Consider the following 14,367-nt stretch of genomic DNA (forward strand, 5'->3'; position numbering starts at 1 on the left):
CATTGCGGCATTTTCTTCCACAGTTCCTCAAGCTTCGGGCAACTGTATAGAGCATGTTTCACATCTTCAGTGTGCTCTCCGCATGCTTCACAACCAGCATCTTGGATGATCTTCCGCCGAACCAAATTGTCCTTAGAAGGCAAGGAATTCTTAGTTGCCCGCCAGACCAGTGTCTTCACTTTACTTGGCACAGGTAGCTTCCAAATGGCTTGCCACAGAGGACTTAACTTTGACGTATCAGATTGTCCAGGTTGTGCATTCTGGAATTCCTGGTGCAACAGTTGATACCCGGATTTCACGGAATATTCACCATTAGGATTATAGGGCCATGTAAGTACATCAGGCTGATTTGTGCGACACAAAGGGATTGTTCTTATGAATACACAAAGGGATTGTTCTTATGAGTACCCCGAAGTTCTACCATGAATACGCATAATTAAAAATTTCACACCACATTAACATAAACCTTTAGGAAAGAGAACAAATCGCAAAATTTTTATTATCCGGCTATGTATGGAATTACAGCAAGGCCAACAATACTGGATGCCCAAAGATAGATGAACTTGGTGTTCTATTTTTTACAAAGAAAAAAAAATGAACTTCAGCACTTTAACCATAAATTTTTATTACAAAGTAGACATCCCATAAATCAAAATTCACTAGCAGGCATTGGCCTTACCAGGAAAACTAGTGTATTCACAGCCAAAAGTGACTTCATGTAGAGATCAGAACGTATGTGTTGACCCAAAGTCAGGCTCTGGTTAGCCTGAAGTGACCTCATTGAAAAGAAGTTTATAAAGTAGGCTCTCTTATAGTTGGTGAGGATTATGAAAACCTGGAGTTGCAAATCTAATCTCAAGCCTCATCTCTAATAAGTTGATCCCCTACATGTTTGTTGACATTTAGAGTAAATGCTTATGTCTGTACTAGCTCTCCAGAAGAGACAGCAGAAATTTCTCCTTATTTTCACTTGGCATCGATCAGAATTTGAATTATACTCCATAAAGTGGCAGAAATATTTTGACAAATGAGTATGCAAGCGCTCCAGTGAATATGTAACTGTCCACTCTGTCTAGTATTCCACCTGCACAAAACATCCCAAACAATGAACAAATCAAAATGCAGTCAAATAGATTCTAAAATTCAGACATAATAGTACACAGAAAAATACATTTTCTAAAGCTCTAAATTTTACTGGACACAAGGAAGAAAGTTTTTAAGTACCAGTGTTCACTTCACACTCAAGTTCAAGGCAACTTCCGTGCCCCTTAATCCCTATTTTTCATTAAGGCAGCTCCAACTATGTAACTAATGTCCAAATCCAAACCACACTCAATGGTATAAAAAATTAGTCACAGAACTGAAGAGTATCCTTCTTTTTGATAAGTAGAACTGAAGAGTATCTTTCAATGGAGAAGGATGTTGTAGTGAAATCAATATGCCAAGAAAACAGTAAACATGACAGGATGATTGCAAGAGAGAACAATCATTCCTAAATTTCCGTTACAATTTTTAAGGGACATACTGCTAAATAATAGGAAGCAAGGAAGAAAACAATTTCTAGTGCAAGAGATTCATACTATTAACCTGATCGTGTTTCTCTGCTTCAAGTAGGTAAAATCAGACAACCTAAATCTGAAACCTTATCTAGCCTCAGTTTAATTCTCATTTTTATAGGCAACTCTATTCTGAAAATGTGGCTCATAGACCTGTCTTAGATGATGTGGAACTCCCTAGTATCTTGGAGGAAGATGCCCTTTGGCTAGGTAGGCCTTTTGATGAGGAAGAGGTGTTTGGGGTGATTAATGATTTTAATGGTGATAAGGCTCCTAGCCCGGATGGTTTTCCCATGGATTCTTCCCATCTTGCTGGAGTGTTTTGAAGACAGAAATTATGGAAGTGTTTCAAAACTTCCATACTCAGGCTGTGTTTGAGAAGAGTCTTAATGCTTCTTTTCATGCCCTTATTCCCAAAAAGGTGGATGCTGTGGAGGTCAAGGATTTTTGGCCAATTAGCTTAGTTGGTGGGATCTACAAGATTATTTCTAAGGTGTTGGCTAATCAGTTCCGAAGGTGGCACATGGGCTTATTCAGATTCACATAATGCATTTGTGAAAGGTAGACAAATCTTGGACTCTGTTTTAATTGCTTCAAAATGTATTGATGGTAGGTTGAGGATAGGAATTCCAAGAGTGTTGTGTAATTTGGATGTATGCTTCAGCGCTGTGGATTTTCAGATAAATGGAGAATATGGATAAAGTGTTGCATTTCAACTGTCAAATTTTCCATTTTGCTCAATGGTAGGCCATCTAATTTCTTTGGAAGCTCTAGTTGGATTCGATAAGGGGATCCCTTATCTATGTTGCTTTTTGATATTGTTATGGAGGCATTGAGTCGTACATTGGATGTTGTTGCTAATGCTGGATAGTTCTCAGGCTTCTCTATAGGTAATACGGCTGGTACATTGATGATGATGTCTTATCTTTTATTTGCAGATGACACTCTTATTTTTTGTGATGCTGACCCTACTCAGATTGCTAGTTTGAGGTCGATTCTGGCTAGATTTGAGGAGGTATCAGGTTTAAGTATTAACTTGGGGAAATTTGAGTTGGTTCCTATTGGAGAGGTGCACAATCTAGATGTTCTGGTGGGGCTGTTGGGTTGTAGGCAATCTTCTCTTAGAAATATTTGGGCCTTCCTTTTGGTGCTAAATTTAAAGAGTTGTCAATCTGGAATCCTATTTTAGAGAAGATGGAGTGGAGATTAACAGGTAGGAAGAGGCTGTATTTATCTAAGGGGGCTAAGGTAACTCTTTCCTCTTTACCTACATACTTTCTTTCTCTTCTGCCTATACCTGGGAAGGTGGCAAATCGTATGGAGAAATTATAGAGAGATTTTCTTTGGATTGGAATTAGTGGTGAACATAAATTACACCTGGTTAAATGAGCTAAGGTTTATAAGCCTATGCAAGTTGGGGGCTAGGTATAAGATGGTTAAGGAGCTTTAATTTTTCCTTGTTAGGAAAATAGTTACGGAGGTATGGCATGGAGACAGATGCTTTATGGAGGAGGGTTATAGAGGCGAAATATGGGAATGTTTGGGGAGGTTGGTGCACGAAAAAGGTGACAAGTACTTATGGTGTTAGCCTGTGGAGATTCATTAGAAGTGGATGATTGAATTTTTCTAAACTACTTTTGTATGATGTGGGGGATGGTACTAGAGTGAAGTTTTGGAAGCATATGTAGTGTGGGGAATGTACCCTCCAAGAGGCTTTTTTGGAACTTTATTGTATTAGTAGGACAAAGGATTCTTTAGTGGCGAAGGTTATGTGTTGGTCTGCTAGGACAATTCATTGGGATGTTCAATTTCGTCTTGCATTGCAAGATTGGGAACAAGAATCTATTGATCTATTTATGGATATGGTCTACTCTTCAACTATGCGGGGGTTTGGTCCTAATAAGGTTTGTTGGAAGCCTGCAAGGAGTAGAGGTTTTGAGGTTAGAGGAATCTATCTTTCTTTCTACCCTCCTACTCTCTTATCCTTCCCTTGGAGAATGATATGGCAATCGAAGGTTTCTCCAAGGGTAGCTTTCTTTTTATGGTTTACTTCCTTAGGTAAATTTTAACAACAAAAATCCTTTGCAAAAAACATCTACTTGTTCTTGATTGGTGTTATATGTGTAAGAGTTGTGGGGAGTTAGTGGATCATGTTCTGCTTCATTGCCCCATAGTTTGTGAGATATGGTCGTTGGTATTCTTTTCTTTTTGATAAGTAATGTAAGAATATTATTAATAATAGAAAAAGTGCCAAATTGAGTACATTGGGGATGTACTATGGGGCCACAAATCAGGAAACAAAAATACAATGGTCAAGAAAAATAGGAAATGAAGAACAAGAAAAATGAGAAAAGACCACACTCCATTCAAAGAGAGTGTGCAAGAACGAAGACTTAATCTCTAACAAGGAACGCTCACAACCCTCAAAGCTTCTAGCATTCCTTTCACGCCAAGTACACCAAATCAAGCAATGAGGTGCTAATTTCCAAACATCAATGTGACGATGTCTCTCGAACTTTCCTTGCCAAGCCTCAAACAAGTCAAGAACCGTATGAGGCATAACCCATTGAATACCAAACAAGTAGAAAACCAAGGACCACAACTCCCAAGCTATGGAGCAATGAAGTAGAAGATGATCCACCGACTCCCCACAACTCTTACACATATAGCACCAGTCAAGCACTATCACACGTCTTTTACGAAGATTGTCTGTTGTTAAGATCTTACCTAAGGAAGTAGACCAAGAAAAGAATGCCACCCTTGGAGGAACCTTCGAGTGCCATATCATTCTCCATGGGAAGGAAACAAGATTAGTAGGATAGAAAGAGGTATAATATCCTCTAACCTCAAAACCTATATTCCTTGCAAGCTTCCAACAAACCTTATCCGGGCCAAACCCCCGCACTGTCGAAGAATAGACCAACCCCATGTTCTATTTGTTTGGAATCCACCGGGTTATGCCTCATAAGGTCATTAAGTTGTTTGAGTCTTGGCAGGGTAAGTTTGGGCGACATTACAATATAGATTTTTGGAGAATTGTGCCTCATTGCTTGATATGTTGTATTTGGCATGAAAAGAATGCTAGAAGCTTTGAGGGATGTGAATGTTCTATGCTAGAGATTAAGTCTTTTTTCTTGCACTCTCCTTGAATGGAGTATGGCTTTGTCTCATTCTTCTTGTTTTACTTGTTCGTTGTAATTTTGGTTCCTGATTTGTACCCCCTTAGTACATCCCCAATGTACTCAGGTTGGCTTTTTTATTAATAATATTTTATGTTACCTATCAAAAAAATAAATTTCTAACGCATTTACCACAAATTGGGGGATAAGTTAATTCCAACTTGGTGCCGCATCATGGCATTTACCACAAATTGGTGGCTAAGTTGTACAAATAAAAGATTAGAAGTATGACATCCTCGTATCACAGTACAATGAAAGTTGCAGGGAAACATAATAATGAAGTGGAGGGGAAAAAATTCTCAATTCAAGTTCTAAGAAAGCATAATGATGATGCAATAAATGGACAGTTGAGTCAGTTGCAGCATTTGAATACGACACTAAACCAGCTTCCCAACTTTAGTTGAAATAACACACAAAAGAATGTTATTGAAATTATCAAAGCAATGTAACTGAAAATTTGTCCATCATCAGAGTTTCAAAAGAAAAATTCAAAGTTTTCTCACAGCTTACAGCCATGAGCAAAAGATAATTACCATGTCCAGGTATGAGGGACCCGGAGTCCTTGACACCTGCGTCGCGTTTGATCATCGATTCAGTAAGATCACCGAAAATGGAACCAAAGAAATTGAGAACCCCAAAAGCAATTGCACTGACAACCACCAGAAAGATATGTCAAATGCACATCAACAATTTCAAAAAGTTGTATATAAGGATATTGACAATTGGTACAGAAATTATGCATGTTCATCTTAAAGGAAACTTTAAAAGAAAGTAAAAAGGAGAAACATTCTCCACTCAGTATAACAGAAGATAGAAGATTGGTCACGCTTTTCTAAACAAGTGAACCAAATCATCAGTGTAACAAGAGAAACAGGCACAATCTGTTTGTGCTCTGTAAATTTCAGGTTGTTATACCCTTCATGATTTATTCAAGGAATAATCAGTTCATTGGGTGGTTGGACATAGGAGGTACTATAACGGATCCATGATTTATCAAAAAGAATAACAACCTGTTACATCAGTCTTTATCCACCACCTCATGAAAAACAAAAAGAATATACAAACATTCAGAGAAAACTCCTGAAAGAATAAAACCAAAATAATACATACTTCAAGCCTAGGACATCTCCAAGTAATACCATTGCAACATCCTGCAGCTAACAAAAGTAGTACATACAGATACAATAGATCCTAATCTTGCCATACCCAATCCAGAATTATTTCCTAATTTCAAACTTGCAAGACCAAGGCGAGAAGGCACCATTAATTCAAATGACATTAGACTTTTCCAAGCAGTGCATATTATAGATGTTGCTGTCACTGCAAATATTTAGAAGTGACAATTTTACCTGATTGACCTAGTGATTTCAAATATATACAATCATAACAAAAGATGTTCATGAAATCAAATTGTAAATGCATCTATAACTTAAAAGCCATCTGTTTATCTTAATATAAATCAAATTTAAAGGATTAAAAAATTATTTATATATTACTTCCATATGTTCTGCTGCTATTGGACTTTAGTGTAAAAATAATAATTAGTCCTTTATGTGTGTGTGGAGAGAGAGTAAAAATATCAATTGATTCTTAAATTAAGGAATCTATGTACAACTTATAGATTGCACTTAAGAGGAAAATTTAATACCTTATTAATGATGTTGGCCAGCAAAAAATCTTCGATAATATAATAGAAGTAGCCACACATCCACCCAAGCCTGTGATAGTTCCCTCCCATGTCTTCTTCGGACTGATACTAGTAAGTGGTGTCCTACCAAATGTCTGCATTGGAGTACAAAACTATCTCAAGGTCCTCATAGTTATGAGCCCAACAAATATTATGTGGTAAAGCTGTAAAGGAGTCCTCTGCACACAGTCCTGATGATGGTTATAAATGAATATCTCACTGTAAAATAACCCAAAACACTTGACCAGTTCTCAGCACAAAGTCAACAAAGCCCATGTGATTGCAACCCAGTGGCCTAAAGAATTGCCATTTTTTTCATAACACAGGTACATACCAAACATAATATATCCACTATTAACTACTACTGTTTTTAACATCTATAGACAAAAACCTACCACAATAGACAATTGTGGCCTTGAATGAACTGTATCTCAATAGTATGTCAAAATAAAAAATTGTGTAACAAGTAACAGCAATTTTTTTTCTAACTGTGAAGTGATTACAAATTGATTTGCTACCAGTACATAAATATTTTCCCAGATGCCATAGGATGTCATATGTTTCTTATTATTTTGCTAATTTTGAAAATTTTAAATTTTTTAGGATTTCCCTAGTCAAATCATAATCCTTTTGTGATAGTATATTGATTAGCATCTATTTAGAAATATTTTCACTTGGTAATTCAATTTTATGAAGACTAAATACTAACTTACGAGCCTGTAAACAAAAATAATAGTTCGAAATTCATTAATTGAGTTTCACTACTTTTGGTGGATTCCAAACCTTTTTCTTATTGATTCAAGGAACCTCTCATAGATTTAAGGATTTATGCCTAGCTAGAATGAAATCTTGCCTATTCAAACTTTTTGTACCATTCAATTAGTATTAAAGCCTGTTCGGTTATGAGTATGCTGAACGGTGAAGACAAAGACAACTACCCTGTTGATGATGATTGTGGGGTGCAAGCATTTAGGGTGCTGATTCAAGCTGATGGTGAGAGCATGACTTGTTAACTCCATGAGATTTGTGGCATGATATCGATATATGTTCAAACGTCATACAAAATTTGTGAAGACAGTAAGAATAATCCTACCTAAAAAATTTCTCTTGCAATTGATTATTCTAAACTTCAATGGAATTCTAATTCTATAAGTTGATAGTATATCAAAGAAAGAAGACTTTATTAACTGGATTCTTGATCTTCAAATGGATAAGTCACATTCCATGGCATATATAATGAGGAGTGCTATTGCTTGTTTTAGGTTCTTCCACATCTTAATTGGCCATTTTTATTGGACCTTAATAGTAATACCCCCAATACTAAACTAGCCCACCTCAGAAGAAATAAGAAAGCTTTCCCTTAGTCCTAGTGTTTTTCAACACAAGAAAACATAATAAAAGACGATAATGCCAAAAAACTTCAGTCATCTCTCTCTCTCTCTCTCTCAAGCTCTTGTTTCTCTCCCTAGGCCCTAGCACCAGCATAAACTTCTTTCTCTTTGCAAACAAGGAACCTTCTCCTGCATATAATATCTGCAATGCATTGGAGATTCTATGGCCACTGCAATTCTTAATCAACAAAAGAAAGATCCCAAACTCATTTAAGAATCATATCAATTTTGCCTATATTTTTGGTGTCTCTTAGACTGTGGAAGTAATCAAGTATAACTTTGCTTTTGGGCCCGTGGAATTTGCTTTCAACGCTTCAGAACAACCCTCTCATAGACATTATCACACGTCAAATTTAACTTGATGCTTTGACATCCAAAAATCCTTAAATACAGAGAGTTAAGAAATTTGTTCTTATAACTATATCAAATTTCTGACACTCTCGTTCCACTTCATCTTCACCTTTTTAATCATTTTTTCAATCCATATTGTCAGTACAAAAGTTTTTCCTACAAAAAGTAATATATGAGGAAAGGGGTCACATATTCCTTTGTGCAGCATTTGATGAAACATAAGCTAATATGGGAGCTGAGACATACATATTCAGATTATGCTGCCCAAGAGCTTGCTGCAAAGGGCATAAGAAAAGGCGAGGAGATCCCCTACAATAGTTCAGTAGTGGGCAAGTAGCCTGTGCTTTGGTCACAATTTGTTGTCAAGACATATATTATGTGTCAAGTAATTTCCTGACCCAGAAGAAACTCACACCACAATAGGGATGATGGCAAGTATCTATGGGAGCAGAATGGCATTATGGGTTTGTGTTTGTGTGAGAGAGAGGATCTATCCCTCTATTCTTAGAATTTGATATTTCTTTCTCTTCTTTTATGGAATCCATATGAAAGAAGAAATATATGGCCAGACTATTGGCTTCCTTTCTCTCTGTTAGAGAAAAAGTGGTATTATTGTCCAAAAAATTGACTGATAAATTGGGGTGTGGAAATATCACCTCCTTTATATATTTTCTGGAATTCCTAACCATCACTTTTGTGCAACAGATCAAATCAAAGAAATTCTCATTACATGGTTCGTTGTTGATTTGGATATTTCATAAAGGATCTTCTAATCACCATAGTTTTTTTTTTTTTTTAATAAGTAAAAAGTAAAAATAATCACCGCAGCAATTTTTTGACTCATAGGGCCATTCTGTGAACTTCTGTTGGCAGAGCTCACCAAAGCCCTCAGAATGGTCACTGACATGGCAATTTCATAACTATGATTTTCGAAATCCAGCATTTTTTAACCTCCAGCATAATTGTAATAAGAATCAGTGAATCACCACATGTAATAATCATACTTAATAAAAAAATAATAATTATCATATTTTTATTACAAATACCTTGCCACCCAGAAAAGCAAATGTATCAGCTGCAATTATGCTGCTGATAGAAATCAAGCATGCTACAAGACCAATGGTCCAATGAGCTTGGCCACCAAGAAGAATTGGCCATGATGCTCCTATTCCTGCCAAAGATAAACTGGTCAGCAAATAAAGCTTGATAAAAGCACTTACAAGGTCACACATATGCATAGAGGAGATTCAAGAGAGAGAGAGAGAGAGAGAGAGAGGAGGAGAAGAAGAAGAATTGGGTCTTCAAATATAAAGAGAAAAAGGACGGCTAGATATACACACTAAAATTTCATCAGCAGTAGAATATCAAATAAAATGGATGGAAAAAATTTTCTAAATTTTTCCAAGATTCCAGTGCATCACACCCAACATCCTATTAGTAACATGTAGAAAAGGAGAAAATTTGATCTCATTAATGGTTGAGTGAGGGCCCAAGTGACCCACCCCAGCGACCAACTTTCTGTCCAGTCAAGCTCAGATAACAATGCTCCATACTCTCAGTTTGTAAAATTCTTAACTTCATAACAAAGAGAGATTTCTTCAATAACAGAGTTGCGTTCCCTTTTGATTGGCCTTCGACAACATAGTTGTCAGATGATATCACAGCAACATTTAAGCAATCCATAACAAGGGATGCAATTTCTTGAGCCACTTAAGGGTACAGTAAATCCAACCAACAATAGCAATGCAGAAACCATTACCATCACTTTCCAAATGTCTCATGTGGATAGCTTATGATCCATTAATGACTTCACTGATATGTAGCTTTAAAGTAACTTCAGGCAAGTCCCCCACGTTGTTGTTAGGCAATACAGCATTGACAACAATAAGTTAAAGAACAATACCATCCCAGAAAAGCGACCCCCATAAAATTGGTCCACATGGAAGTAGCTGAAATAGGCTATCATGATAACTGATAAGTTGAGTTCATATTAAGAAAATTTTGAGTGGGAGATTCAAAATTGTAATCCAAGTCTATTATCTAATGTGATGAAACCCCCTCGTAAGTTTAAATCAGTGGCTTCTACCGCCTCCCAAAAGGAAGGAGTAATAACTATCAAACATCACAACTAAAGGCACCACCTCTTGCAATTTTCCAAGAAATATATTAATGTACATCTTTTGTTTTAGACCTCAACATATTGGGCTTTTCTAATAAAATTTTTTTCTATCACACACACAAAAGTGGGTAATGCTTAGTGAAGTTACCCTATCTGCTGAATAATCATCAGACAAGTTTCTTCTCCCTCACCCCCCTTTCCCTCCTTTTTTCTCACCTAGTGTATTAAAAAGTAGCCAAATAGAGAAGACCCAAAAAATAGCAAGAGCAGAGTAAAGAGAGGGACTGAGTACCCTAAGCAGTCTAAAAAATATTTTGGAAGACTAGCACATGCTGAGTACCCTAAAACTATACAAAATAGGAGGATTGAAGCTACTCTAAACTTAGTGAAATTTCTTTTTTAACACTTAAAATACAAAAAGCACTCAATTTTCAAGTTTCATGATTAAATTATCTTTGTAAGTGACAATTTTTCTAAATCTCCTTAAAACTAAATACACTGACAGATAAGCATAAAGGCTCAATTTCTTACTAGTGTTTAAGGCTGGGGCAGCTAAGCCACATCGAAGTTTAACCCAGAAAGAAGGAAGATATCCGCAGTAAAATAGCCCAAACATGGTACTACTGAGCTGTGCAAAACGAGGACTTCCTCTCTGTAAAAGCAATGCCATAGCAACAACAAAGGCAGCAAATGTCACAGAAACGTCAATTTGACCAAAATACCTGGCCACATATGAGAAACACTAATCAGAAACATATATTCATCACCCTCCCAAACCTGAAGAATGCATTTATAAAAAATGAGATAGAAAGTTTCACTATCGTGCAAGTCTAAAGAATTCTTTCTGGAGTAAATTTAACGATAGAAGTTCGGTTTCTTAATGTCATTTGAAAATTAAGGCAAAAAAGAAAGAATAGGGTAGTCCTGTGACGAATATATCCCATATCCAACATTTCATCTTTAATTGATTTCCCCAGAGTATACTCAAGGATATTGCTTTGCTTTCTCCTTCTATTTCTTCCTTCAATCTACTCATAATAAATTTGAGTCAATTTTCATTCTTATTTTTGCTCTTTCCTCTCCTCCCTTGTGTTGAATCCTTGTGACACCAACAATGAGTTGCATTTCAATATAAATTTGAGTAACTATCTGGATTTACTTTGGGAAATATAGCTGCATCTAGAAGAATTTTTTGACTTAAAAGGACAGATAAAAAACTTAGATGGAAAGCAGCTTGCCTTGCAACCAATTTTATTGTAAATGACATGGACAACAGGAAGGTAGCTTGTTGATTAAATCATTCAACTTTTCATTTTATATATTTCCCCTAACCAAATCTTTTTTGTTACTACTTTTAAAGTTAGCATGCGCAACTTACAACTACAAACAATAAAATGTAACTGCATATGAAACAGAAGCATCTAACATAGGAAGCACAGCTTTGGCACTATATATAATATGGAAATAAATCCCTAAATGAACATGCTTCAATTATTCCCACAAATATTAGTTTACTGATGGAAATTGAACCCCCCCCCCCCCCCCCACAAAAAAAAAATTATAAAAAAAAAAAGAGGAATTTGATTATTGATGCAATTGTCACTATTTTCTGATTATTAAAGTAGCATAGTACGCAGAAAAAAAGGGCAAAAATTACACTAAACAAATAAAGAAAATTGAAAAAAAAAAAAAAAAAACCACTAGAGATGCATAACTTACAAGGTAATTATGGGCATGACAGCACAAATAATAGAGCACACTCGTGACACGTATCGAGGAGGGGGTGTCATTCCTGCAGAGATTCCACGACTCCTAACTAAATCAAAATACTCACGTGCACCAACAAAAACAGCAGCGGCCAAGAATGCCGTGAAAACCCATCCTCCAACCAATACGACACCACCAACAGAGATTCCAATGCCAAGTCCGAAAACAATTCTTTTCCTTAACTGACTAGCTTTCTGTTGATGCTCTGAGAGCAAATCCTCATTTTCTAATAATTTATCACATTTGTTGACTTCCTACAACATATCCGTTTCAGTGATTCCACTCAACCATACATCCATTCTCACAAAGATACATAATTATTTTAATAAGTAAAAATTAAAAATAAACCAAAGTTCCAAACTTTTTCACATCAACCACGGCAACCACCACAATCTTTTCGTCCATAACAAAAAGCCTAAACTTGCACCATATATTCCAATTTTCCCTAATTATCCTACATACCATGAATATTTTATGAAATTATATTATATAAATATATATTTTCTTTATCATCCATTAATTTCTTAGGCTAAATTACAAATTTTACATCCTCTAACTTTGCCATGTTTTCAATTCAGCTCTTTATATTTTTTTGTTTTTTTTCATTTCAGTCTTTGAATTTCATTCATTACAATGTAGTCCTTCCATCCAATCCGCAGCATTATTTAAAACCTTAATTGATTGAATTGGGCCGAACTAGATGGAATTACTAAATTGAATACATATTTGATTAAAACTGATATTAAAAAAAAAAAAAAAAAAATGAAAACTTACAATAGTGAACTGAAAACATATCAAAATTAGTCGCCGTAACTTATATTTTAGCCTTTCCTTCTAACCAGTTTTCTTAGCACACATTAAATTCAACAAAATAACCACACAAACACACATAAATTTAAGTTTTTTTTAAATTTATTTTTCAACACCAACACTTTTTTTTAAAAATAAATTCTTCGAAAATCGAAAACATATTAAGTTACAAGCAAATTCACCCAAAAAATTTAAAACTTACAAGCAAATTCAACAAATAACCACACAAACAAACATAAATTGAAGTTAAATTCACCAAAAAAAATTAAAATTATATACAATCTCAAATTCAAATTGAAAGTACCTGATTGGCATTCTCCTTGCCGAGCTGGTCCAACATATTAAGTTACAAGCAAATTGACCAAAAAAATTTGAAACTTACAAGCAAATTCAGCGAATAACCACACAAACAAACATAAATTGAAGTTAAATTCACCAAAAAAAAAATTTTCAAAATTTATTACAATCTCAAATTCAAATTGAAAGTACCTGATTGGCATTCTCCTCGCCGAGCTGTTCCGGCTCAACTCGAGCCACGGCGGTGATGACGCGCCGGCGAGCCAAGCCGCCGTCTCGGCCGAGCCGAAGCACGCTTTTGCGGCCGTCAAAGACGAAATTGAGCTTCACAACACTAGGACGAGCAGGAACTAGGGCTTTCGACGGTGATGAATGGCAAGGGCAACGGGTTATGGAAGACAGAGAGAGTGGAAGAAGCTTGTAGTTGTAGCGTCCGATTCCTGAATACGACGTCGTCGCCATGAAAGCCGCCGAGTACTAATACTACTACTGGTTCTACGGATTTCGCATTGGTTGGTGTTTTTGGAGAGAGAAGGAGAGATCTGAGAAACCGAAGAAGATGATGGAGCTCAGATCGAGGCTGCTCGTCTTTGCGTGTGATAAGCGATCGGGGATCTGCCACGTAAGATTCATTTCTTTCCTTTTTTAAAGGGAATCTTGTTTTTTCTTTTTAGAAAATAAAGGGAATCTTGTTTTCATCGTTAAAAAAAATTGAATGAATCTAATAAATTATTTAAGGGTATCTTTGGTGTAATAGAATTAATTATTAATAGCCATTTTATCATTTAGTTGTATTTTTATCATAGCATTTAGATACCATTTATTTTATTGAAAATTGAAAATCATTAAAAAAATAATAAAAAATTACTGTTCATACTTGAAAGTACTATTTATATGTCTGATTGCACTATTCATATCCCTTGAATAGTGCAATAGACGTTGGTTAAAAATAAAAAAAAAAACTGAAAACGCCAGACGCGTAAAACGTGGACGCGGACGTGCAAGGCAAACGCACTCGAAATATTTATTTTTTAAATGATTGTAAATTTGTAATATTTATTCTTTATTGCATGTAATTGGGTTTAAATTTTTTTTTTTTTTTTTAAGCAAACATTTCATTCATTTAATCAGTAAAATTAGTATCTTAATACAAAGCTTCCCTAGCTATTGGAGGTAAATCTTCCATCCAATAAATGTCATCTATAATATT

At 35.7% G+C, this 14,367-nt stretch overlaps 1 protein-coding gene across 2 annotated transcripts; it reads right to left on the reverse strand.

The window, feature by feature from the left end:
* Nucleotides 1–467: 467 nt before the first annotated feature.
* On the reverse strand, nucleotides 468–13,784 carry LOC126722997 (phosphatidate cytidylyltransferase 4, chloroplastic). Of its 2 annotated transcripts, XM_050426170.1 has the most exons (8): nucleotides 13,350–13,784; nucleotides 13,165–13,188; nucleotides 12,003–12,304; nucleotides 10,815–11,005; nucleotides 9,211–9,335; nucleotides 6,384–6,517; nucleotides 5,269–5,384; nucleotides 468–1,084 (listed from the first exon to the last, which is right to left on the reverse strand). In XM_050426170.1, the coding sequence occupies exons 1-8, from the start codon at nucleotides 13,617–13,619 to the stop codon at nucleotides 993–995; spliced, it is 1,254 nt and encodes a 417-aa protein (XP_050282127.1). In that variant the 5' UTR covers nucleotides 13,620–13,784; the 3' UTR covers nucleotides 468–992. The 2 variants fall into 2 exon arrangements, with proteins under 2 accessions (XP_050282127.1, XP_050282128.1); XM_050426171.1 differs by lacking the exon at nucleotides 13,165–13,188 and having other exon boundaries at nucleotides 13,350–13,783.
* Between the last annotated feature and the right edge of the window lie 583 nt (nucleotides 13,785–14,367).

The sequence above is a fragment of the Quercus robur genome, chromosome 4 (genome assembly GCF_932294415.1).
Source record: "Quercus robur chromosome 4, dhQueRobu3.1, whole genome shotgun sequence".
In the NCBI taxonomy this organism is placed as follows: Eukaryota; Viridiplantae; Streptophyta; class Magnoliopsida; order Fagales; family Fagaceae; genus Quercus; species Quercus robur.